Source organism: Natrix helvetica, assembly GCF_964273705.1.
Source record: "Natrix helvetica genome assembly, chromosome: 1".
Taxonomy (NCBI): Eukaryota; Metazoa; Chordata; class Lepidosauria; order Squamata; family Natricidae; genus Natrix; species Natrix helvetica.
In genome coordinates, this window is record NC_138548.1 from 228,621,879 (window position 1) to 228,647,613 (window position 25,735).

Below are 25,735 nucleotides of genomic sequence, written 5' to 3' on the forward strand. Positions count from 1 at the left end.
CGTTCCGCGAGACACGGACGGAATGTTCACGCCGCCGTTGCCGCCGCGTCTCTTAGCCATCCGACACGCGCCGCTGGTTCGAAGAAGAGCAAACCCAGATCTCCCAGTTGCGTTCTTTTCCCATCATGCACTCCGGGTGGGGGGGGGGTGGAGGAAGGAAGAGACGAAGCAGCAACAGCTTCTTTTTCCCGCGAATTCAGTTCAAAGGAAGAGCGAGGGGGAGGGGAAAAGGGAAGCTCCCGGCGGTGAAGCGCGCGGTCCAACCAAACTCTTGCAGAATCATTCTGCCGTCATGGCTGGGTGGGATCTCCGTCGGCCAATAAAGCGGGACGGCGCCATCGCGGGAGCCAGTAGGAAGGCGGCGGAGGGGGCGGGAGCGGCGCCGTCGGGTTTGGCTGGGCAGAGAGGGCGCTTGAGGAGAGACCGAGCGGGGCTGCTCCGAAAGAGTTGAAGCGCTTCCACTTCCTCCTCGCCACCTCACCTTCGCCAGCGCTCCGGCGCCCTTTTCTCCTCCCGCGGTCGGTCCGCACCTGCCGTCTAGCTCCCGCCCCGAAGAAAAAAAAAGGCCTCATGGCTCCTCAAAAGCACGGCGGCGGCGGAGGAGGAGGCGGCGGCGGGGGCAACGCGGGGCCCAGCTCAGGTGCTCCGAGCGGAGGGGGAGGCGCCGCCGCCGCTGCCACCGCCACGGGCGGAGGCGCCGGCGGGAGCTTCGGCGGCTTCACCTCAGCCGCAGCGCCGGGCGGCAAATCCGGCGGTGCTGTTGGAGGAGGAGGCGGCGGTGGTGGAGGAGGAGGCGGAGGCAGTTATTCCGGTGGCGGCGGGGGCTCGTCGGCATCTTCGGCGGCGGCCGGTTCGGCGGCGGCCCTGCCCCCGGTGAAAAAACCGAAGATGGAGCAGATCCAGGCTGACCACGAGCTCTTCCTTCAGGCCTTCGAGAGTGAGCGTGGGCTCTGGTGCGGGTGGGTGGTGGAGTGGGGGGGGGAATGAAGGGCCACGGCAACCGCCGCTTCCCCCCCCCCACTCCCGCCGCCGGGAGCGCGGGGCAAGGCGGGCTGGTGGCAGCCGCGGCGTTTGGCTCTCCGCGACCCACCATCGGGCGGGAGTGTCCCCGAGGTGTTTTTCCACGAAGGCAACTGGACTTTCTTGCCTTTTGGAGAGGCACCTTTGGGGACAACGGCGATGTTGGATGTTTGGAGCTCCTGCGTGGACCTTTGGGCGGGAGGCGGTTGCTGGAGGAAAACGCTGCTGCGGCTCCTGTGTCTGGTTTGTCAGTCCGGGAGGAGGTCTCTTTAGGGGAAACTCGTGCCGTGCTAATCGTTTTCGTTAATGAGCCAGCGGCACGCACGCACGCCCACTCCGGGACCCGTGGGATTGCGCACCGCGGTGTAGAGTTGCGTTTGGGGTCCCCCCCTTTCTCTCTCAAAGGGATGGAGCTGAGGGGGTGTTGTATGGGCGACACTTGTGTTGTTTCCAGTATCGTCTTCCCACCCTCGAGAATATTCCTTAAGAAATAGAAATATAGGTATCTTTGTACAGTAAATCGATTTCATGTACGAAATGCAGCCTTATAACAGTTCGTTTGTAACGTGCTCTAATTAAGGTTATAGTCCACTTCATGGGAAGTGGATTGCAGAGGTTGATCCACACCTCTGAGCTAAACAAAAAAGAGTAACTTGTTAAAAGAGTATTGTAGCATGTTAAATAGATGGATGAGTATCCACTGTATGATACCTTATAACATTGACATATAGTAGCCAAAATATGGAAAGATTGGTATTTTTAGTTGACTGGTTTTTAGACCTAAACAATTCCAGCTATTTAATAGAACAATTGACAGCTTTGATTAGTTTGTAAATAATACACTAGGTGATTTGTGCAAACTACAGTACCATGCTGCTATGCATAATGTGATCTATGAACCCAGCTTGGGTTTTGAAAAGTTTAAAATGCTTAAAATTGTTGTTAGAATCGTTGTTTTCTTCCTTATGCTCATTACTTGGCTCATCTAGCTGTTGTTGTACCACAGGTTCCAATATACAAGGTGGTATATGCTCTTATTTCCATCTAAATCCTACTGTGTGTGTTAAGGTCCCTGATTGTCTGCTGTACAGTAGGATATTTACCAACTGGTAGTTTTCTGTGACCTGTCCCAAAGTTTTTTTTTCCCAAAAGCCAACTGGACTTTCGTGGGGTGTTTTTTTAAAAAAAAAAGTTTCGCTTCTCATCCCAGAACTTAGAATTGAAGAAACTTCTTGGATGAGAAGCGAAACTTTAAAAAAAAACCAAGGAAATCCAGTTGCCTCTTTTGGGGAAAAAACACCTTTGGGACAACCATGATTGGATGATTGAGAATCTCCAGACTTTCTTTGAACTTTGCAACAAAGTGATATTGATATTTATATCCATATCACTTTGTTGCAAAGTGATATCCATGGATGACCATGTAACAGCCGTGGCAAGGGGGGCGTTCCATCAGGTTCGCCTGATGCGCCAATTGCGCCCCTTATTGGACCGGGATGCCCTACGCACAGTCACCCATGCGCTGGTGACGTCTCGCCTGGACTACTGCAATGCTCTCTACATGGGGCTTCCTTTGAGATGCACTCGGAGACTACAGTTGGTCCATAACGCGGCCGCGCGGGTGATCATGGGGAGGACTAGATTCTCCCCTGTAACACCTCTCCTGCGCGAGCTGCACTGGCTTCCTGTGGTCTTCCGAGTGCGTTTCAAGGTCTTGATTATGATCTTTAAAGCGCTCCATGGCACAGGGCCTAGTTACATGCAGGATCGCATCCTGCCCCACACATCCCTACGACCAATCCGCTCTCACAGAGAGGGACTTCTCCGGGTGCCGACCGCCAAACAGTGTCGGGGGGCGACACCCAGGAGCAGAGCCTTCTCTGTGATGGGCCCAGCCCTGTGGAATGACCTCCCCCGGGACATCAGGATTACTTCCGATCTCCGCTCCTTCCGTGTACAACTGAAAACCCACCTCTTCCAACTATCTGGCCTGGCTCAACCGTAATTTTCTCGTACTCCTCCTGACTGTCTGTTTTTTAACATTTTGAATTTGGACTGTACATGGGGTTTTGTAATTAGGGTATTTTAATGGTTTTTAATTGTCTATGTATTGTATCTGTTAACCTCCTCCGAACATGTGTGTCTTTGTACTTATGTATGTCATGGATTTATGTAAATGTTATATGTTTTTTACTCCATTGTACGCCGCCCCGAGTCCTTTTCGGAAAGGGAGCGGCTAATAAATTTAAATTATTATTATTATTATTATTATTATTAGGTTACCATTTGAAAACACCTATCCAGCTCATATTTGAAGTCTGTATGAACACAGGTTTGATATGAGTGAGAATGTTTTATGTATGACTTTGTAGTGCTTGTACAAAAGCTACTGAAGTCTCAGATTAGCAGCTTTGAGTAAAGAATATTTCATTTTTTTCCTCACAGAACCAACACAAATATATAGATTTCTACGTACCCGCAATCTTATAGCTGTGAGTAACTATTCATCTTTGTCTTTAACTTTATAGATTCTCTCATGTCAACATTGAATTGATTTTTTTTCCGTTTTCTGTTGCAGCCAATATTCTTGCATAGAACTCTCACTTATATGTCTCACAGAAATTCCCGAACAAATATTAAAAGGTAACTTAAGCAGTAATTAAAACTTTGTTTTCCAATAAGTGACAAAATAGTATATGTGTCTTGTCAATAACTATCATTGAAGCTGAAACTAAAATTTTTCTGACATGATGAGATGAACTTGATATAGGCATTTATCCAGAGGAAATTTGATATTTATTGTTTGTTTGAAGTGCCATATTTTATGTGATAGTTTTGGGAATTTTGTCTCAGTGATTTATTTATAAATTAATACAATTCCAGTAATCAAGACACGTAATTCAAAAAGCTTGCTGAATAACAAAAATGTTGTGCATTAATTCTTTTTTTGCATATTTATAACACTAGTTTCTGCTGTTTTATTGTGGCTGATTTTTAAACATCTTAAAGTTTATCTGCCTATTTTAAAGTAAGCATTTCTAACTTTGTTTTTAACGGGTTTAATGTATTTTAATGGGTTTAATTTTCTTTAGATTCTTTGCAGTTTGGTATTAGTAAGAAGCTACAGATATTTTGCAACTTACATGGCATTGATGATGCAGTGCCATTTAAATAAAATAAGGTAACATGTTAGGCAATGATGAAAAACATATAGGGATTATAATGTAAGAAGACACAGTCTGAAGTAATGGGATATATTTAGTAGGGAAAAAGCTACAGTGTGAATTCTTCAAACATGTAATAGACAGGTGTCAGTGATTAAAACTATTTCTGGCAATTTAAAATTAATACTTTCACACTATTGTTACTGGACAAAATTAGGTAGACACATTGGAGCATGACTTAATGGCTGCTTGTGCAAGTTAGTATACGATGACTGATTAATTCTGAGATTTTTTTGGATTAATTTCTAATATTCAATGTAACTGAAACTTTGTTAGTGACTGCTGTTGTTGGATTGTAAAAGAAGAAAAATGTATGACTTTAATTTTTCTTCTGAATCTTTGTTTTTATGCTTAGAGACTTAGTTTTTGGAATTTTTTTCTCAATATTGAGACTTTTTTATTGAGCCATAATTGTAACTTTTTTGTTTTGAATCTGTGCCATATGTGATGTATAGATTAATATAATTATCAGTCTTGAAAGTTTTGGAAGTATTTTAAAAAGCATGACTAATGAGTGTTGATATATATAAAGTCTGTATCCAGCTTGTACTGCTGTACCACAATTATTTCACTCTGCTTTAAAAGTGCATCATGATTAATATACCTCTCCTTCTATTGTGTGGTATACTCTGAAAGTATTTGTTAGGGAGAATCATAAATTATTTCAATCCAAGGGTCTCTACTCTGGTTTAAAATATATTTTTAAGTAATTATTTGATCTACAAGCAATCAAATCAAAGATGCTAGTTAGTGAAGCTTTTATAAATTTAATAACTTTTATTAAATTATTTTTAATAGAATAAAAGACAAATGAAAACAGAAAAAAGTGCAGGAACAATGGAAAGAAAATAAATAGAGGAATATATAAAGTTCTTTATATAAACTTCAATAAACAGAACTTATTTTCAAAAGATAATTACAATATTATCTGTCCCTCCCCTTTTAGATGATATACAAATTCCTTCAGCTCTTCATTTTATTCAAGTCCACTTTAATCTTCAAATCCATGAATCATCATTTCATTTCTTCTTCTCTCAGCAAAAAGTCCATATAAGGTTTCCAATCTTTCAAAAAAAAAAAATTCCCTCTGATCAAACAAATCAGCGTTGCCATTTCTGCGAATTCTGACATTTTCACAATCTCTTTCTTCACTTTGAGGAGTTCATTATTTTTTCATTGTTCTTCATATAATGATCTTGCTGCAGTTACCATATACAAAACCTGTCTACTTTAAGTCTTTTCTAATTCATTGTCCATAAATCCCAATAAAATGTCTTTTTTCATAAACCAAAAAAATTGATACCATAGGTACCCTGATGAATTTTTGAAAGCTATTTATTGACAAACTCTTTAAAAGTGTTTTTAAATAGTTATGGGAGATACAACACAAAATAATGCAATAAGCATCTGTATTGAAAAATGATTAGTTTAACTAGTCATGTTCTTTTAAAATAAAATATTCATAAATGATTTTTGTCCTGTAAATTATTTTTATTCTGTCAAACGTAAGATGATGCTTCATGATTAATGAATTAATACGAAGTGATTATTACCAAAATAAAATTAGAAGACCCTCACTGAAATAAAATTTCCTTTATAAATGACAAATTGGAAATGAACTTTCCCTATATATTCCTATAGGGAAATATTATATACATTTTGAACACTGTGGTTAGAAGATCAATTCAACTTATCTTAAATAACAGAGAAACAGAAGACCTTGACTCATAGAATGGGTTTTGATAGGATTTCAATGCTTTTTGGTACTACATTTTAGGATTTAAGTTAGCACCTTTCAACCTAGAAATTGGCAAGTACTGTATAACAGATGAAAAAGAGATGATCTCTTGGCTTCTGCTGGAACATATCATTCTAGTTTTTGGAGTGATTGCACAATAGCCCATTATAATGACCTAACCTGATCATGACCAAAATATGTCAGGTAATCGTATGACTCCTGCCATAGCTCGATTACCATTATATATGTGAAAGAATCCTTACCTTAGCTTTTTCCCGAGTGTTTGATCTAGAGCCCATTTTCAGGCTATAAATGTTTAGTTGAAATATATTCTTATGCAGAATAAGTTATTTCCAGATTCCTTTAACAAAATTCTACCTTATGTGAAATATATCTTAATTTATTTTCACTTATTCCCAAGCATTGGTTTAGCCTTCCACTATTGTGCTGGGATCAAAAAATGGTACATGAAATATATTCAGGTATTCAAATAATTGTGGTACTGATCTAGCTGTTGGAATTATCTCATCCAGGAATTTGTTCTAGTTATTAACAGTATGGGAGGCCAAATTGCATCACATAAATCAAAGCCTACCTTTAAATAGATAGTACATCTGTTGCAAAGCAGTACATTCTAGACCTACCTTGGACCCAAATAACAGCAGGTTTGATGTTTTTCCAAGTCAGTTGGTTTTTGATATGAACAAAATTGAGTAAGATGTTTTCAAAAGATATTTCCAACCGTTTTAATACTATCAGAATCTCAGTCATTCTCAAATACAAATTTTCCACTGTAATTTAATTTGAGTGGTTTTATAATCTAGTATTCAAAAAAAGTATATGGGGATATTCTGCCACAAAACTGTACACCCATTGTTAGATTGTACAAGTTTACCCTGGATTCTCTTCAGATAGTATAAATCTTTCATTATTTTACATGTTTAGATGTATTGGGGGGGACAACATTAATGTTACTCAAGACCAGCTATAAAATATGTGCTATTGATCGCAAAGAAGAGGGAGTCAAACTATTCTCCAAGGCACCTGAGGGTAGAACAAGAAGCAATGGGTGGAAACTAATCAAGGAGAGAAGCAACTTAGAACTGAGGAGAAATTTCTTGACAGTTAGAACAATTAATCAGTGGAACAGCTTGCCTCCAGAGGTTGTGAATGCCCCAACAGTGGAAGTCTTTAAGAAGATGTTAGATAGCCATTTGTCTGAAACGGTGTAGGGTTTCTTGCCTAGGCAGGGGGTTGGACTAGAAGACCTCCAAGGTCCCTTCCAACTCTGGTATTGTATTGTATTGTATTGATCAAAATGAATGTGAACAATTGTACTAATGAACTAGACACTGAGAATACTATTTATTTTCCTTTTGGCTAGGCTGTAAGCAGCCTTTAAATAGATACAGTGTGATCAAAGTAAAACTAATTCCCAGACCTTGATCAGGACATAGATCGGAAACCATAACTTGTAAGTAGTCTGATTCAGGCAGTCTCCCACCGTTTGACTAAGGCTAAGCTTGGTAGCTAAGTTTGGCTACTGATAGAGAGGATTGTTTGTACATGCTGTAGAAAGCTGAAAGCTCTCCCCATGCTAGGATTCCCAAAAGCTAATCATGTTCTTGAGTGGGTTTCTCAGTGGATCTCTGCAATTCAGAGGCAAGACTATATTTTTAGTTTTCACACTGTGCAGGACAGTTGCTTGAAGGGATTGTCAAAGGAACCACTATCTAATTCTAGCATTTCTAAATCAAACTTTTCTTACCCAGAACATAAAGCCAGATTTAACTATTCTGTTCACATTATTGTAGTAATGAATTCTTCAGCAACTTCTGATGTGCACCATTCAAATTCCTCAAGACAAAGTAAGGTAGATTGACCTCCATGAGCCAGAAGAGGAGAAGGATGATTAATGTACTATCTTAACTTACTTGGCTTTTCTCTTTGTTTTTTAATCTATGGTTTCTATTTTTATGTTTGTTAAAAGAATTGCAAGCTGTGTTCTGAGGGCATTATATCATGAAAAGGCAGTTGCTGTTTTTCAACAATAAAGCCTGTTCTCCATTTTCCCAGATAATAATGACCTATCATCTCTCTTCATGAAACACATTCAGAACTAGCAACCAAAAAGCAGTTTACAGATCTATAACAGCAGCCTAAGACATAAAAAGACAGTGACTAAGAAAAGCTAGAATTTCTCAAGTGTTTCAAAAATGCCAGTAAACTCAGATATAACTTTATTAGTATCAAGTAATATATATTTTTAAGAAGATTTAAGCAATAACATAACAGTGGCTCTATATGAAACTTATAACATTCAGCAGCAAAGCTATATAAACATTTAAGGAACGAGAAATTTTTCACAACTGCATCTCAAAACAGTGGCCACAGTATGATATATTAGATTTTTTTTTAATATCCTGTACATGATAAAAATATTTTAGGTTAAAAATTATTGATTTAATGTCATCAGTTCTGATAAGATGTGAAATGTTGCCACTTTGTTGCTGGGAATTTCCTGAATATAAGGAGGCTGTTTGGAACATTTTCTACTCCTTTTTAGTATTGTTTTGTGTGAATATTTTTAAACTCAAATATTTCTTCTATCGGTTTTCAAATTCAGCTTGATTATATCATTTATAGAACAAAGATAATAGAAAAAGTAAAACCGGAAAGGAAGTTACAGCATTGCTTTCTATGTTGGTTCTTTGTTTTATAGATGAGCCAATGTTTCTCAGTTTTTGGTGACTCGCCATTGGCATCAGTCTCCCAAATAATGTAGCATGGTTTCCAAGAATTTTCCTGTGGTAATTAATGCTAAGATTAATGGATTATGTTGCTTACTTAAGGAAATATAGTTGTCTGCAGTTATTTATATGTACTTCAAAATTTGGAGGGGGGGCTGTTGGGGGCTATTCAAAATGGGGGGGATTGGTAGATAATAATGTAAAATGGTGTAAAGGCATCAATGCAAAACTGAATTTTAGTTGTAACTTTAGCTATGTTCAGAGATCTCTCTAACTTTGGATTAAAATCTTGTAAATGTTTTATACTCCTGATATTTTAATTGCATTCAAAAAATAATATATAAAAATTAAAATAACAGGGATTGCTGGGATGCTCCTCATAAATTCAGTATGATTTTGAAAAAAAATGTCAGAGACTTGGTTCCTGAAGGATGGTGCTTTTTTGGAAGAATTTTTTAATGTACAACAAAATTGTACTACATAATGGAAATCAGTGCAATTTCAAAAGCCAACTTTTATTGCAGGAAAACTTTCAGAGTAGACGGGATGCTGATGAAAGTAGAGAAAACAAAGGGAGAACACGACTTGCAAAGGTAACATTTGTTTTATCAACCAATGTGTTTCAGTAGCAATGTTTCAACTGCAATGAATACATGATAGATTAAATAATGTGTCAATACAATTTATGCAGAAATGGAAGTGAAATGTGATGTAGATGAAGATAATTTGCATCGGCTTCTCCCACCTTAAAATATCAATAAATTAATTCTGTTAAAGAGTTGTATATGTTTTGTACTTTGATAGTGTGTTGTCCCAGTTAACACTAAATTATATATAATGTTGCATCTGCAGAAGGAGACTTCTGTTGACATTTATTTTTGGGTAGTACATAGGCTGGATCCATTGATTGATTTTTTTGAAATTTCATTGATTTCCATTATGTAGTCCAATTTCCACTTACTCTGCATTCCGCTATGGATTGGGATACATATGTTATATTGCAAATGATGATACACTTCTCCATTTTTTTTGCTGCAGATCTTTAATTGCTACAACACCTTATGCAAGAGTTACTGGAGCTAATAAATATGCCAAAATGCTAGGAAGTTTTCTAAAACTGACCATACATTTGCTAGCATGGTTTTGTGGCAAATTGGTTTTCTTTTTATGCAGGCTGATCGTTAAACTTAATGTAAAGTCCCAAACTCACTTAAAATTTAAATCTAACTATTATTCTTTCTGCATTATCCTTAAATTGTGAGTTAATTTGTGAGAAGGCTACTAAATCAAAAAGTAAACAGATTGTGTCTGCTCTTGGTTCTTAGACCCATTTGTGGAAGCTACATTGTTTTTCTAAAAATGTGTATTTTAATCATACCTTTTGAGGAAATTGAACTCTCCTGCTAAAACTAGCATTGTCCATAGATGCCCAGGTGATAACAATTATAGCTATAGTCACTTTTGTTTAGCTTATGTTTATCTTGCACGATTTGTATCTGTTCCTCAAAAAGATAAACCTGAGAATGATAATAACAAGTCTCAATTACATCACACCTGCATGTCCGCTATGTACTCTTTTTGGCTGCCTTTAAATGTTCAAAAAAATTGTGACATCGCAGATAAAATGTTCAGCAGCATATTACATCATACTGAAATAGCTATATTAGCTGACTTCTGGGGCCAGTTCAACGTGCTACTTTATTACCCACAGTACATTGACATAGTTTTGGACTTCCATATTTCAAAAAGGGTTTGGATGTGATCCTGCTGAAATAATACAGTATTTGAAAAACTCTTATATAATCAGAAATTCAGTTTATTGGAAGTGCAGAAGGAGTCTGTTGAGTGGCCTATTTGTCTTTCAGAAATTAGTCTGACTTCTCTGGGTTCTTGGCACAGCATGAATTATTTTTTTTAGGAAGGCAATACATTTTGAGATTGATAGGTATACACTGCTATGGCATTTGCTGTTTCTTTTAAGGAATTTTATTTACTTCAATAATCTCTTTATACATTTTTTAATTTGGGTTTGTCAGCTTAAGAAAAAAACCCAGATAAAGGTAGTTCTTGCTTAATGATGCTAATGGGATTAGAAAGTCTTATTCAGCAATATTGTTATAAATAAAAAATTATGTGACTGTGCTGCTTAGCTAAGTTGTCATTGTTAAGCAAGGACCTCATGTAACTACAATCTCTGACTTCCTGCCGGCTTCACTTCGCAGCAAAATGGTTCACTTGAAGAAATGGTTGTGAAATAAACACCACCTGTTGTATATATTTTTATTATCTTTTATTGAATTGTTTTTAGAAATTTGAATTTAATTCAAAATAACATCATTTCTTTATGTAGTGAAAAAAATATGGCAAATGAAGGATAGGCTATCAGGATTGTACAAACCTATAATAGTGATGAAAATTGCTTCTATTCTGTGAAATTTATTTCCCAAGAATGCCTAAATTGCTGCTTTTTAGGGAGTAAAAAAATGCAGGAAAGAGCCATGTACTTTTATGTACAGAATATGTTTTCAAACTTTGCTTATAGGCAGATTAGATTACATTGAAGCTAAGCAGTACAGTGTTTTGAATTCTAAGACAAAAAGATACTCCATTATATGCAGAGGTGCAACCATAGACTTGTCTTTCATTTCTCAAGCCAAATGCATTTTTCTTAGGTAGGGCTGTAAATTGGTTTTCTAATGAAATAATTTTATTTTCCAATTTCCATGAATCCACCGCCAGTTCAATTTTCCTGGATGACATAGGATGACATACACATAATAATGTAAAATAAAACCCTTCAAGTGAAGAATTGCTTAAACAACTTATGATCCTAATGCCTTTTCTTAATGAGTTTATTTGTTTTTAGGAACTGATGTTAGTTTCCTATTTGTCCTTCTGAAATAAAATTTTCAACCAGATTGTTATATGCTTTAAAGTATAAACATTCTTTAAAATATTAAAGCACTAAGATGTTAAATTTGTAAGTTTTAGATGCCAGTGATTAAATTTCAGTGAACAAGATATCATATTTGTTAAAATGGTTCTTGAAGTGGTTTATCCTGAAATCACCAACATTGGTATTATAGTATATGTGAAAGGGTCAAGCTTTGATGAGTACTGTAAGGAAAGAAAAACTAATCATTGTGTAGTAAATTCTGACAATGCTTTTCTCCCAGTTTATCCTAATTCAGTAAACAAGACTTTCAATCATTAATACTTCATATCTAGGAAGTGTTATATACTTCTTTTAAAAAGAAATCAAAGCAAACCTAATAAATCATATAATTACCAGCCAATTTAAAACTCTGCATTATTAAAAATTATTTGCAGTGCATTCTTATTAGTATACAACATAGTCATTTTAATGGCTAGGGTAAAATTACTTCCACCATATAACTTTCATGTAATTACTGCCCAACTCGTCACCTGTTTTTACAAGGTGTATCATCTCATGGAATGCCTTGAAGTTGACTCCCCTCCAGTGGTTTTGTACTTGTTAAGGGTCATTTGATTTCAGCAGGCTGTTGAAGCTAATGTTTTGACTAGGATACTATTGATTCTGTCTCCTTATTCAGCAACTTTACTATTGTATAGCCTTTACAAAACTGAATTTTAAAACACTGTGAGATACTTTGAGTGGTGATCCACATAACTAGAAATGTTTATAAATATTTTAACAAAATACCAAGCACGTTGAATTGGACCCAGAATACTTTTGGCACTTATGAAGTAAATACAGGTCATAATTAGTAAAGTACACTTTCAAGCATGAGAAATTCTTAATTTAAGCATTCTAATGTAGAATACAATATTAATCCAGACAATTAGGGAATTAAAGACTAATGCTAGGTCAGTTCGTGAGGAAGTGCCAACTTGCAGCTAACTAAGCATACCTGAAACAGTAATTAAAACTAGATTCTAGAGGAAATGTGCAATCTCATTCAGAACTATCTGTACATCTAATCTCAACTACTTGAAATGCCCAGTGAATAATATTAGCAAAGGAGCCGAAATGATTACTTAAAACACTTGCTGTGTTTCATATAAGTAGTTGTATAGGGGTACGTGTGTTATTTGTAAATGTGGTGGTATAGTGGATAAAATGTAATTTTTTATGTTTGCATAAACTATTTAAATAAAGATTTTAAAATGTCACATCTTCATATCAGTAAATTTTTATTTTCTCAATTTAGCTTGTCTGCTCATCTACATTTAACCTTTACTGGTTTCTTCCATAAAAATGGTAAGTAGTTTTTCTCTTTTCCCCTTGTGGTGCTGTTCTCTCAATTGACAAATTGCATTTGTTATAGAATTGGGGAATAAAACTAAAGACAATAAAAATAATTTTTAAAATTGACTAATACAACACTATTGTGTTCTGCAAAATATGGGTTATGTCCAATCTGTCAGACAAATTAATTGGCTTTAAAGCTTGAAGTTAATGGCAATCTTAATGATTTTATTTCTGTACATTAGTGTGGAGTACTAAACATTTGTTATAGTCCTCGTCTTACAACCATCCATTTAGTGACCATCCGGAGTTACAATGGCACAGTGAAAGGTGACTTATGATCTATTTTTACACTTAGGACTATTGCAGCATCCCCATGATTAAAATTCAGACGCTTGACAACTGGCATGTATTTTTGACAGTTGCTGCATCCTGGAGTCGTGTGATCACCAATTGTAACCTTCCCAGCTGGCTTCCGACAAGTAAAGCCAATGGGGGGAAGCGAGATTCACTTAACAAACACACGAGTTGCTTAACGACTGAAGTTACTCATATTCAAAGAAGGTTATAAAATGTGGCACAACTAATTTACTGTCTTGTTTAGCAATGGAAATTTGGGGCTCTATTGTGTTAAGTTAAGGCCTACCTGTACCCTAAATCTGAAGCCTCTGGGCCTTTGTGTTTCAATTGTATTTAGTTGGTGAGTATTGTAGATTTCATTGGACTTTGTTTCAGTATTTTAAAATATAAAAGTTTGTATCTCTGAGTGATGGAAAACAAGTGCAGCTCTATTTACAGGTAATAAATGGATGTTTATCCATTTAGGAGAAAGGTCTGGCTTTGCAACTAAGGCAGTTAAAAATAATATGCTTTTTTGTCAAGCTTAAATATAGAATGTATACTAACGGACATCACTAGACAAATGCTTTTCTGTTTGCCTAATTCTGCATTTTTTAAACAATGTGTCGAGAAATTCCTCTGCAAAAAAATGGCAGTTACATTAGGCAATTCCTTCTGTTAGGGATGAGTGGGCATTTCTAAGGCATCCAGCATCTTATTTCTTACAATATCTTATTGTAAATATATCTTGGCCATGCAGAGTTCAATTCTTAATCTTTTCAGGATTTTAAATCTTTCTCTTTCTATATTGACTGTCTAGATAAGCCATTGCAAAATTCAGAAAATGAACAAAGTTCTGTAACTCTGGAAGTATTGCTCGTAAAAGTTTGCCACAAAAAACGAAAAGTAAGTACTAGAAGGCAAATGTTAAAATAACAGAAAAAATAGAAAAGACAATTATGTGTGCAAAATGATAGCAAAGGAAGAGTGTGTTATTAAAACTAGGCCGTTTCTTATGAGAAGCTGTAAATTATCCAAATAAGTAAGCCATTTGTTTGCTTTATCAAGTTTCTCTTTTACTGTTGTTTTATTCGTGTATCTCATTTAAGGACTGGGTTTTCTTACGTTTTACTGCCAGATGAAATAGTAAGTTCTAATTAGGTCTTACTTTCTTCAGTTTGTTTAGTTGAATTATAAGGAGAAGGAGCATTTTGCCTGAAACTCTTGAGTTTAATATACAATATAAAGACTTAATTTAAAAACTTTGAACTTAACATTTTCGATGGATGGCCTTTTCTCTTTGTTGATTTTTTTTTAATGTAGCTTAAGGTTTTACAATTTGTTAAAAAAACTGCTTGCTTTGCAATCTCAAAAATGTCAATGATTTAATATTTTTAAAAAGGCTGTTTGAACAAAAGATCAAAAATGAGAGAAGGGCCAAAACCTCCTTGTTAGTCTTTGTGGCTCTTTAGAACCCTTGACACATTGGAAACGGGTTGTTAGAAACTGCCACCTAATTTTTAACACTGGAATAATGATGAGACTTGATGAGCAACTAAGTGATGATTTTCACCAGATTCTCTACCTTTACACTTGGAAGGAATGTAAAAAAGATAACATTTTGACTAATCTGAAAGAACATGGTTTTCTGCTTTTTAAAGTTAATTAGAATTTCAGCAAGATTATTATGTAACAGAATTTCAGGCATAGCGCTACAACTTTACATTTAAAATGAAAGATATAATTAAGTTAGGAAAATGTTTTGTTAAAAATTTTAGTTGAAGCTAAATTGTGAAATGTGTGAACTTAATAACTTTATTTTGGTCATTTATATTTTGTAAATGATACAAAACCTGTCAATGGATCCTAGCTCAGCCTCAGGTGCTGTTTTACAAATCAGAGTTTCGTTTCTTCTTTCTCCTTTTTATCTTGAATATTGTGAATATGCTGTCGGTGTATTATTTCATCCTTGTTCTGCTTAGAAACATGAAATGTTAATATAGTTCAGGGTCAGAATGCAATATATATATATAGATAGATAGATTGCAGGAGCCTCTTTTTAGCTAAAATGAAATATATTTTCTGATAGTGTAAAAGATGGGGCTGTATTGCTAATTAGTGTTTGACATATATAGAAGTAGTCCTCAGGCTTCCATATAAAAATTGTTTGTTTATCTATTACAATGAATTTTAGATGCAGTGCATCTCTAATATTACTCTTCTGGATCTGTTGGGAAAGTTGCAAACATGAGCTAGCTCAAATTAAGTGATGTAAAAATAATGATCTTTAGAGTCTGTAAAAATGTTTTCATTTTTCTATTTGACCTGACCACTGTTAACTACAAAAAATATTGTTCAAAGTAAGATTCTTCCTGTCGGGTTCAAACGTTTAGAGGGAGAAGGTAAAGAAAATGTAAGCCTTTTTGATAATAGCCTCTACACTCTGGAATTCGCTGCCACTGGAGGTACTGTTCAGTATCTTCTGTCCTTTTGGAGAGTCCTGAAAAACAATCTTTCTTGGCCCATAGTGGGTTGTTCTAGAACACCACAGTTATTGCTTTGTTTTAATGTGGGTTGGAGGTAATGTGCACCACTCAGATTATGCATTGGGGCAATATATAAAATCCTGTAAAATAAATAAATGGGTAGCCTTGGGTTTTGCTCTGTTGTGTTCAGCAAATCATCTTATCTTGCTTGCAGGATGTTAGCTGTCCCATAAGACAAGTACCTACAGGGAAAAAGCAGGTACCTTTGAATCCAGACACCAACCAAATAAAGCCAGGCAACTTTCCATCATTGGCTGTTTCCAGCAATGAATTTGAACCCAGTAACAGCCACATGGTGAAGTCTTATTCATTATTATTCAGAGTAACTCGTCCAGGAAGAAGAGAATTTAATGGGATGATAAATGGTGAAACAAATGAAAATATTGGTAAGAGTGTAGTCCATTTCATTTTCAGTTCTTGAATATGTAGACATTCATTGCATAAGATTTCATGCATGTCTTTTATCTGCCTAGGTTCAGTTTTGGCTCAGCCCCATGTGTCCTTGAGTAAGGTTTTCTTTTTCAGGAAGGATTGTAAAAGATTCTCACATCACTATTTATTCCTATCTTTCATTCTCCAAAGGAGCCTAAATTCGTTGCTATAGCTATCCAATAGAATATCAACATATTTTTTAAACCCTATTACTTGCATAACTTCGCTTTTTGGCCTTGGCCTTGTGTATTATAAATCTAAACAGGAGAGAACAGCAACTTGGAAAAAGAGATAAATGGAGAATAATCCACTTCCTGAGGGCAAGGTTTTCAGTTCTTGATGCAATCATTTTATTGCAGGTAGTTTGAGAAAGTTTAACATACTGCTATAATAAATACAATTCAGTTAAGTAGTTTGGGAGCATATGCAATTGAGAACAGTGAATTGTTTTAATAAAATCATCATCTTCATATTAAAACTTCGCTGCCTAGAAAGGATTTCTATACCAAAGAAGGGGTATGGTTTTAGTTTTTTATTGCTTTCTATTTTTACTATTTATCTGTAAACAGCTATTTATGAGCAAGCTCAACGACACGAGTAGTGAATTATATTAGTTAATATGTATTAACTAATATTACTATTTAATTACAGATGTTAATGAAGAGCTTCCAGCTCGAAGAAAACGAAATTCTTCCAACCGTGAAGATGAAGAAAAGACTTTTGTAGCACAAATGACTGTATTTGATAAAAATAGGTAATGTGTTCTTAAAAATGAGGTTTTTTTCCTGGCATATGTTTCTATTAGCCTTTTAAATGTGGATTTTATTTTAGCCTGAGGTTCCCTATGAAATTTAATTTTAATACCTTTAAAATAGGGTCCTTTATTGGACTTCAAGGGTTATCTTTTTGCCAGAATTCTGTTAACCACAATTTACAATGGTAGCTATGGCAACTAAATAGACTGAAAAGTAGTTATATCTGCGACAAGATATGTTAAACTGTGTGTATTATTTTAGGACCAAACAAAGCATATGTACGGTATATTTTGAAATGTCACATTTTTTTCTATTTTTTAAACAATATAATTCATCCAAATGGACCAAACATGAGAAGTAAATCTATGGTTGTAAGGGTGGGAAGAAGCAGGAAAAGGCTGAACATGGGTGGGTGGCTGTGTATGTCAATCATCTGGGAGCAAATTTAAAGAGCAGACAAACTTGATACAAGAGATAATAGAAGCAATAATATATACAGATGATCATCAACCTACAACCATTCATTTAGTGACTGTTCTAAGTTACAATGGTACTGGAAAATATCCTCCATTGAATTTGTTTCCAACAAAGCAGAGTCAGTGGGGCAAGCCAGATTTGCTTAATGACTGTATGGTTCACTTAACAACTGCAGTGGTTCGCTTAACAACTGTGACAAAAAGGTTGCAAAATGGGCCGAAACTCACTTAACAACTGTCCTAGCCTCAGTTGTGGTCATAAGTTGAAGCCTATCTGTATTTGCCAATCCTAAAATAGATCAAGAATCCTTTACACTATTAGGGTCCAGCCTCTTTTTATTAAGCCAAATCATAAGTCAGTTCAGAATATATAGTTAACACAGCAGAGGTCAGTGTACTAAAGAATCAGCATTTTTTCCTTCTAAAACAGAAAGTTATTTTATATCAATCATCTTCACAGACAAAAGGCATTTAGCATGCAGTTCACATTTCTAGCACTAAATCTTTAAAAAAATGTTTATGATATTTCTGATACAGGAATTCTGCCAGTCTGAAAAAGGCCAAACACTTGGAGATGAAAAGTAACAATAGGCCAGCTAATACTTCAGTATACTATATTTCTTCCAAATAACATAGAAACATGATTAACAGTTGAATTATAATATAATGATATATGAATTCCTTAAACGGATTTTAGTTTTGGAAATAGCTGAATGATTTTGTTCACATTAAGATCAGGGTTTTTCATCCTTTATCCTAATATGTATGATTTGACATTTTACTTTTCTTATCCTTTTCTTGTTCCAATTATAATTGTTTATTACCTTTCCACATTAAGAAATTTGTATTTATTTGACAACATTAACATGGATAATTTAGAGATAATGAAAAAATCAATAAACTTCATAAAAATTAAAATCAAGCTGTGTGACCATAATTAAATATTGAATAATAACATGTTTTGTAACAGACGGTTGCAGCTTCTTGATGGAGAATATGAAGTAGCCATGCAAGAAATGGAAGAATGTCCCATCAGCAAGAAAAGAGCAACATGGGAAACAATACTTGATGGGAAGGTAAGAACCACTAGTGCCACCAGAAATCCTCTAAAAAGTTTCACAAAGTTGATCAATTCCTTATCTTTTGATGTTAGTGACTTGAAATTTCATTAATAGGACAAGTGACTAGAAGGGAAAATAACAGTTTAGTTCTGTAATTCAGCAATGCTCCAAATGAAATATTTTGAAATAAATACTTCTTTAGAGGATTACGCTACAATGACTGACCAGTACTGGTGTGTTGGGATCACATTTGAAATGTCTTGCTGGCTGAAAGTGAACAGTTAAAGGGGAAATCAAATTTACAAATTGTTACATGAGAATATAATTAGATGTAAAGTATGGTATGTTTTCACTATAAGTCTGCAGTACATAAGCCTATACTATTGCAGTATTGCAGTGAAGGTTATTTGGCTCTTAACAACAGTTTAACAGTGATCTTTTCTCAATATTATTTTTAATGGATGATTTGTTTCACCTTATGAAACACTCCTTTGGAAAATTCTTTAAAATATTCCTTTTATTTTTATTTCAGAGGCTTCCACCATTTGAAACATTTTCTCAGGGACCAACACTTCAGTTTACGCTTCGATGGACAGGAGAAACAAATGATAAACCTGCCACTCCTATAGCTAAGCCCCTTTCAACACGGAATTCAGAGAGTCTCCCTCAAGAAAATAAGTCAAGTTCTGTTAAACCTACACAGACTATAGGTAGGTGAATATTTGAAACAGAATTTACTAGTTAAGTTGTGCTGCTTGCATGCTGTAAATTTGCCAGAATAATTTTTAAAACTGTCTTTTATTTCAAGTAAATGTAAAATATTACATGAGTCATATTGAGATTAAACTAAAAGAAAAATATAAATAAGTTGTTTCTGATCTTCTTTACAGCAGTTTTAAATATTGTACATTTATGTTATCCTCTCTCTCTGTAAGGTTACGTAATGGCTCCCTTCCACATTATACCCTTTCTAACCATAAAATTCGGAAATCACAAGTTTATCTTTTTTATTTGTTCATTTTCAGCAAAAAGTCCATTCAGAGTTTCTAATCACTATCAAATGTAGACTTTTCCCTAATAAATAAATTTTTGCCATCTCTGCTCTATCGTCTATCATTCTATCAAATTCACCAAACATTCCTCCATTGTAGGTATTCCACATTTTTTTTACATCACAGTCTAGCTGGAATCATGGGAGCTGCCATTAAAATACTGATCAGGATGAACCCTTCTTAGATTTGTAGCCTAAAGAAAATCAGCCAGGTGCTGATTATTTTTGTCTTAGTTAAAGCATCTCTTTGTGAAATAAAAATTTAACTAAATCGTTCAGTTACTGATCGCTTTAATTGGCATGTGTGGCAAAAATGGCCTTCAAAAAACTTCAGTCTTGTACATTGTATTAAGACTATTTATATAGTCATTGACTATTCAGGTTCTGTTTCAGCTGTGAAGGAATCTTTGCCATCAGATCTACAAACAAGAAAAGAGAGAGATGTTACAAATGAGCCTCGCCAGAAACTGAGAATATTTTATCAGGTATTGACTATCTAATATTTCTGCTTGTTATGGGTCATTGTTTTACTTTACCTATCTGTCTATTAGAGTTTTATTCTATTTTTGTTACTTTGTAAGTAGCTCAAGGCAGCAAACATACCTAATACTTGTTCCTCCCCCTATTTTCTCCACAACAACCACCCAGTGAGATGTATTGGGCTGATAGAAAGTGACTGGCCCAAAGTCACCTAGCCAGCTTTGATGCCTAAGGTGGGACTGGCACTCATCATCTCCTGATTTTTAGTTTGGTGCTTTAATCACTAGGCAAAACTGGCTTGTAATCATTTTCCCCTGTTCTTTATGAAAGAAGGAACTAGCTATCACTTCTTGGTTTTCAGTAGACATATGCACTGATTCATAAAATGCATACTGGAAAGAAAATGAATTGCAATGTAGGTTTTTTTAAAAAAAACTCATGGTAACATAATCTCTTTTTTTTTAGTTTCTTTATAATAACAACACAAGGCAACAGACTGAAGCTAGAGATGACTTGCATTGCCCATGGTGCACGTTGAACTGTCGCAAGCTTTACAGCTTACTTAAACATCTCAAGCTTTGTCACAGCCGGTTTATTTTCAATTATGTGGTAAGTATTCTAGTAAAATCACTTTGAATTTAATATTTTATTTCCACTGGTGTCTTAGTGGAAGAGTATTCTATTATAGAAAGCTACGTTGTAAATAGAGGCCAGAAGGTAAGTGAACAAATTTAATACTTTTTATTCAATACTACTCAGCAATAGTAGCTACAACAGCGAAAAATCTACATTAAGTGCTGTCATCCTTCTTAATGTACCCAGTAACTCAGAATAAAAAAAAATAGTGGCTAAAAGTTGATTTGGAATCTTTGTGCAGCAAGATTTAGAAAACTCATTCTTTTATTTATTACAGTATCATCCAAAAGGTGCTAGGATAGATGTTTCTATCAATGAGTGTTATGATGGCTCCTATGCAGGAAACCCTCAGGATATTCATCGTCAGCCTGGGTTTGCCTTCAGTCGTAACGGACCAGTCAAGCGAACTCCAATAACACATATCCTTGTATGCAGGTCAGTAGAAAATGGAGTTCGTCTGCAGATGTATATGAGTAAAAATCACATCTGTGATGCTCTCATTAGAGAAAGTAATTATGATATTATGAGAGCTTACTGTTTTGATATGTTGGTATTTTTAAATGAACTTTACAACAATAATTGATAATCTGGATATATTGCTGCCAGGAAACAACTACCGGTAGGTTTCTAGGCTTCATTCAGTCCTCAAGTGGTCTTTGTAGGGTTGCAGTACTGTTCAGATGTTTAAATACCTGGTTGAAAAAAAATTAACACTTCGTTTTTCAGACCAAAGCGTACAAAAGCCAGCATGTCGGAATTTCTTGAATCTGAAGATGGAGAAGTAGAACAGCAAAGAACGTATAGCAGTGGCCATAATCGATTATACTTTCACAGTGATACTTGTCTACCTCTACGCCCACAAGAAATGGAAGTTGATAGTGAAGATGAAAAAGATCCCGAATGGCTACGGGAGAAAACTATAACGGTAACTGAGTGTATCACAGCAGACAGTGATGCCTTCTCTTAATCTGCTAATATTATTAGTAGATAGGATTGGTACAATTGTTGATGTAAATAGCAATGAGCTGGATTATGTACAGAACAGGAAATTATTATTGTCAGTCAGATTCTGAAATGTTTCTTCTATATTAATTTAATTACTATGGAAGGAAAATATATATATAATGTAGGGAAGAGAACCTTTCATGTTCAAGTTGGATGCTGGTCATACGATTTCCATATTTTACAACTAGGGGCTCATAGATGGCAAATATACTCAGGTATTTGATACAAAATGAGGCCATACATTTATTTTTCAAATGTAATATCAGGGGGTTTTGCCATAGCAAGGGCCCAGCAAATCTATTTATATTGTCCAATTGTTAAATTTTATATAAGTGTATATTTCAAGAGAATGTTATCCTTTGAAAGTTTTAGCTTTTGTCGCACTCATGTTTATGTAGTCTATTTTCTTTCAAAATTTGTTATGTGTAGGACACTGTAAAAACGTGTGTTTTAAAGAAACATTATCTTTATTACATCTCCAACAAAATGCTGTCTTAAACCATCCTTTTTTGTACAAGCGTAAACAGGAGTCCAATAAATTCTAAATATTTTTTGTTGAATGAGTCAGGGGTCCCTAACACCAAGTCCATGGACCAGAACCGGTCTACGGCATGCCAGAAACTGATCCATATAAACAAGTGAACCCCATTCATGCGATGCAGGCAGCACACGAAATAACAGCCCATCCAGTCCACAGAAAAACCTCTTCACAGAACCGGTCCCTGCATCCCCAAAGGTTGAGGGCTGCTGGCTTAAGTCGTAATTCTAGGTCTACTGACACTCTTGCTATAGAAGTTAAGACACACTTTCATTTGTCTAGGCAATATAGGTACCCAATAATTATTTATTCCACTTTTTCTTAGCATCTGCATATCACTGATTTATTGATAATAAATATCTATAAAAACCAATGCCAGTAATAGTGGGGTTTTTTTTTTTTTGTTTTATTTTAAAGGATTTAACTGATGGTTCTAGAAAATGCTACTGGTCCCAATAGTGTTGTTAAAAATGTAACTGTAAATATTGCTGTTGGGTCACATCAGATAGATGTTATTTATCTTTTAACATAGCATATTTTAAAATTTTAAAAATATTTTATCATCTGTTAATTGGTCCAAAGTCAAAATATCTCCACTTCCATCCAATTTTCTATATTACATCTTTTCCCCCAATTTTTAAAATTGGGTTTCCCCATAAAATCAATTTAGCATGCTGAAAGGGGTCTTTTTTTATTAGATATTACATTCTATAACTTTCTGATGTGATTGTTTCCAGAGATGCTAGAGTTTTTAATACTTAGACCCCAATGTTGGCCATCCAACCAAGTGTTGTGGCATCCTTATAATTATTATTTCCTTTGCTTTAACTAACTTTCAATGATTGTCTCACTGTAGCAAATTGAAGAGTTTTCTGATGTTAATGAAGGAGAAAAAGAAGTCATGAAATTATGGAATCTACATGTTATGAAACATGGGTATGTGTTCCATTTTAAATCTAAAATGGATGAGAACAACAGAAATATGGCTGAAAATTTATTCATATTTTCAATTCAAATTTTAAAAAATATTTTAATATTTTTAATATTAAATATTTTGCTGTCCTTATTTTAACGTACTGAGAATTTTAAAAAAATTTAAATGTTGGCAGTTGTGGCAACATGGGCAAGAATATTTCTAAGCAAGATTCTTTTAAAACTTGCATCTTTTGAGAATTCCGAGCAATCCAAATTTTGTTTTTCAGCTGTGACTATGAGCCCAACTAAATAGTACTAATTTATTTTATGTTTTAATGTTAACAGATTTATTGCTGACAATCAAATGAATCATGCCTGTATGCTGTTTGTGGAAAATTATGGACACAAAATTATTAAGAAGAACTTGTGTCGGAATTTTATGCTTCATCTAGTCAGCATGCACGACTTTAATCTTATAAGCATTATGTCAATAGACAAAGCCGTTACTAAGCTCCGAGAAATGCAACAGAAATTAGAAAAAGGAGAGTCCATTACAGCCACCTCATCTGAGGAGTTTACAGAAGAACAGACGGGTGCAACTAATGGCTATAGCGATGCTAATTCTAAGGAACGGTCTTCAGAAATAGATAATACATCTTGTATGACAAAACAGAATAGAAAACAGAAGATCTGAAAAGACCAGCCGACAAAAAAAATGAAGTGATATTCTAAGATGCATGAACTCTATAAGGAATTTAATAAGATACACAGATTTTTAACAGGCACTGCTGGAAACAAAGGATTTCATCACAGATAGTGTTGATATGGCTCCTATGAAATAATTACGCAAGAGCAACATGTATATCAGTTCTAGTGATGTAATGACAATACTCAAAGTTTGAGCATGAAGAGCAATACAATTTTTGGAAATTTTAATTATGAGATGTACTGAATTTACATAACTTAAGTATATGTAAACCAGTTTTTATATAAAGATTTTTGCATCAGTAATGGTCGACTTTCCTACCACGGAGTTAAAAATGAGAAGAGATCGGAACAGTTTATAATTTGTACTTAAAAATTCTGTTTCCTTTTTGTAGAAAATAATGTATCATTTAAATTTGATCCTTTGTTTTTATTCTATCAAATTAGAAGACTGCAGTTTTTAAATACATTTTTAAACATTCAAGTGTAATATTGCACTTCTATAATGTCCATATAGGGGGAAAATTGCTTTATCTATTGCAAACACAGGGATATACTATATTAATTGTGCCAGTAGCCTAAAAGAATTTGTTGATATCATCTGGTATATGAGATCAGACTGTTTAGGTTGGATGAAGATGACAATATGCTGCTTTAACGCCTTCAGGTGATGGTGGGCGTTTCTGCCTATATTTGCATGTATACAGACTGCAGAATCAAAGCACAGTTAACCTGGGACTTTTAGATGCTACTTTTAAGGGGGAAAATACACTGTCAAATTGGTCCAGAAAATGTGTTGCACTTCTTTTGCAAGTATTCTGTGATGTATTGCATTCAATACAGATGCTAACTAAAGGTCTGGTGCAGTCTTGCACTGCTCGTTAACATTAAAGCATATGTTTACAGATTTTCTTTTTTTCCAATGGAAAGTAGCTTCACTACTGGTACAGTATCAGCACCAAGGGTTTGTTCCAGCAAGCACTGTGGTTGAGTGACATCACCTCATTTTTTTAAAAAAAGAAACTTAAATAGTTCATTTTTCATATTCCTTATTTATAAAGGATTAGTTATGTAAATACAATTTACATTTGTTTTTATTTCATTCCATCATCGTAAGGAGGCAGTTCCCTGTTTTGGATTTTGGCTTTGGAATGAGTGGGGAAGAAGCTTCCTAATGGAGATTTTCAAAACTTTATAAAAACTGTAAATACTGACTTTGGTCCCTAAAGGTGTGTTTAACTGTGAGACTATTTAACTAATGGTGTGGATGTGATTTGTCATCCAGTATTAAGTTCTTAGTCACAGATTTGTGTCAATAGCAAAGAGGGAGACTACAGTTTTCATTAGATGTCTTTTGTCTGCTCTGAGTTGTAGCAAACTCTAATTACACCTTTGAATAGCCGGCAAGCATTTCTCTTGGGCTTTAATTTGCTAAAGCTGTGCACATATGTAAAGAAATATTTTAGGAGAGACATAGATGTAGAGTTATTGCTTATGTCACTTAAGCAGTCGCGCTCTCAATGCTTAAAAGGAGGCTAGCATTCTTTGCACAAAAAGTTGATGACCCCCAAAAATAGTAATCAAATTACTTCTGTCAAGTAAACTTTGTATGTCATGTCCATTTATAATAAAAGCTGAGAATCCCTTTGTTTCTATTTATAATAAAGATGGATTTTCTATATGTACTCTTAATGAGACTGAAGAAATCATGTAAACTGGATGAACATTTGAATGGTACAGTAGATAAAGAATTGTTTAATGAACCTTTTGTTTTTACATTAAATGTTTATTTGAAATTGAATTTTGTACATAAAGTTCAATATGTAAAATCTG

General features: G+C 35.2%; 1 protein-coding gene across 1 annotated transcript; it reads left to right on the forward strand.

Annotated features, from left to right (window-relative positions):
- The first annotated feature begins 383 nt into the window (after window positions 1-383).
- On the forward strand, window positions 384-25,735 carry SUZ12 (SUZ12 polycomb repressive complex 2 subunit). Its single transcript, XM_081956334.1, has 16 exons — window positions 384-937; window positions 3,466-3,512; window positions 3,599-3,663; window positions 9,257-9,325; window positions 12,926-12,975; window positions 14,123-14,208; window positions 16,003-16,234; window positions 16,932-17,034; window positions 18,482-18,587; window positions 19,105-19,282; window positions 20,017-20,108; window positions 20,569-20,712; window positions 21,017-21,174; window positions 21,466-21,664; window positions 23,139-23,218; window positions 23,543-25,735. Exons 1-16 carry the CDS (start codon window positions 571-573, stop codon window positions 23,889-23,891), a joined length of 2,325 nt encoding a protein of 774 aa, XP_081812460.1. The 5' UTR covers window positions 384-570; the 3' UTR covers window positions 23,892-25,735.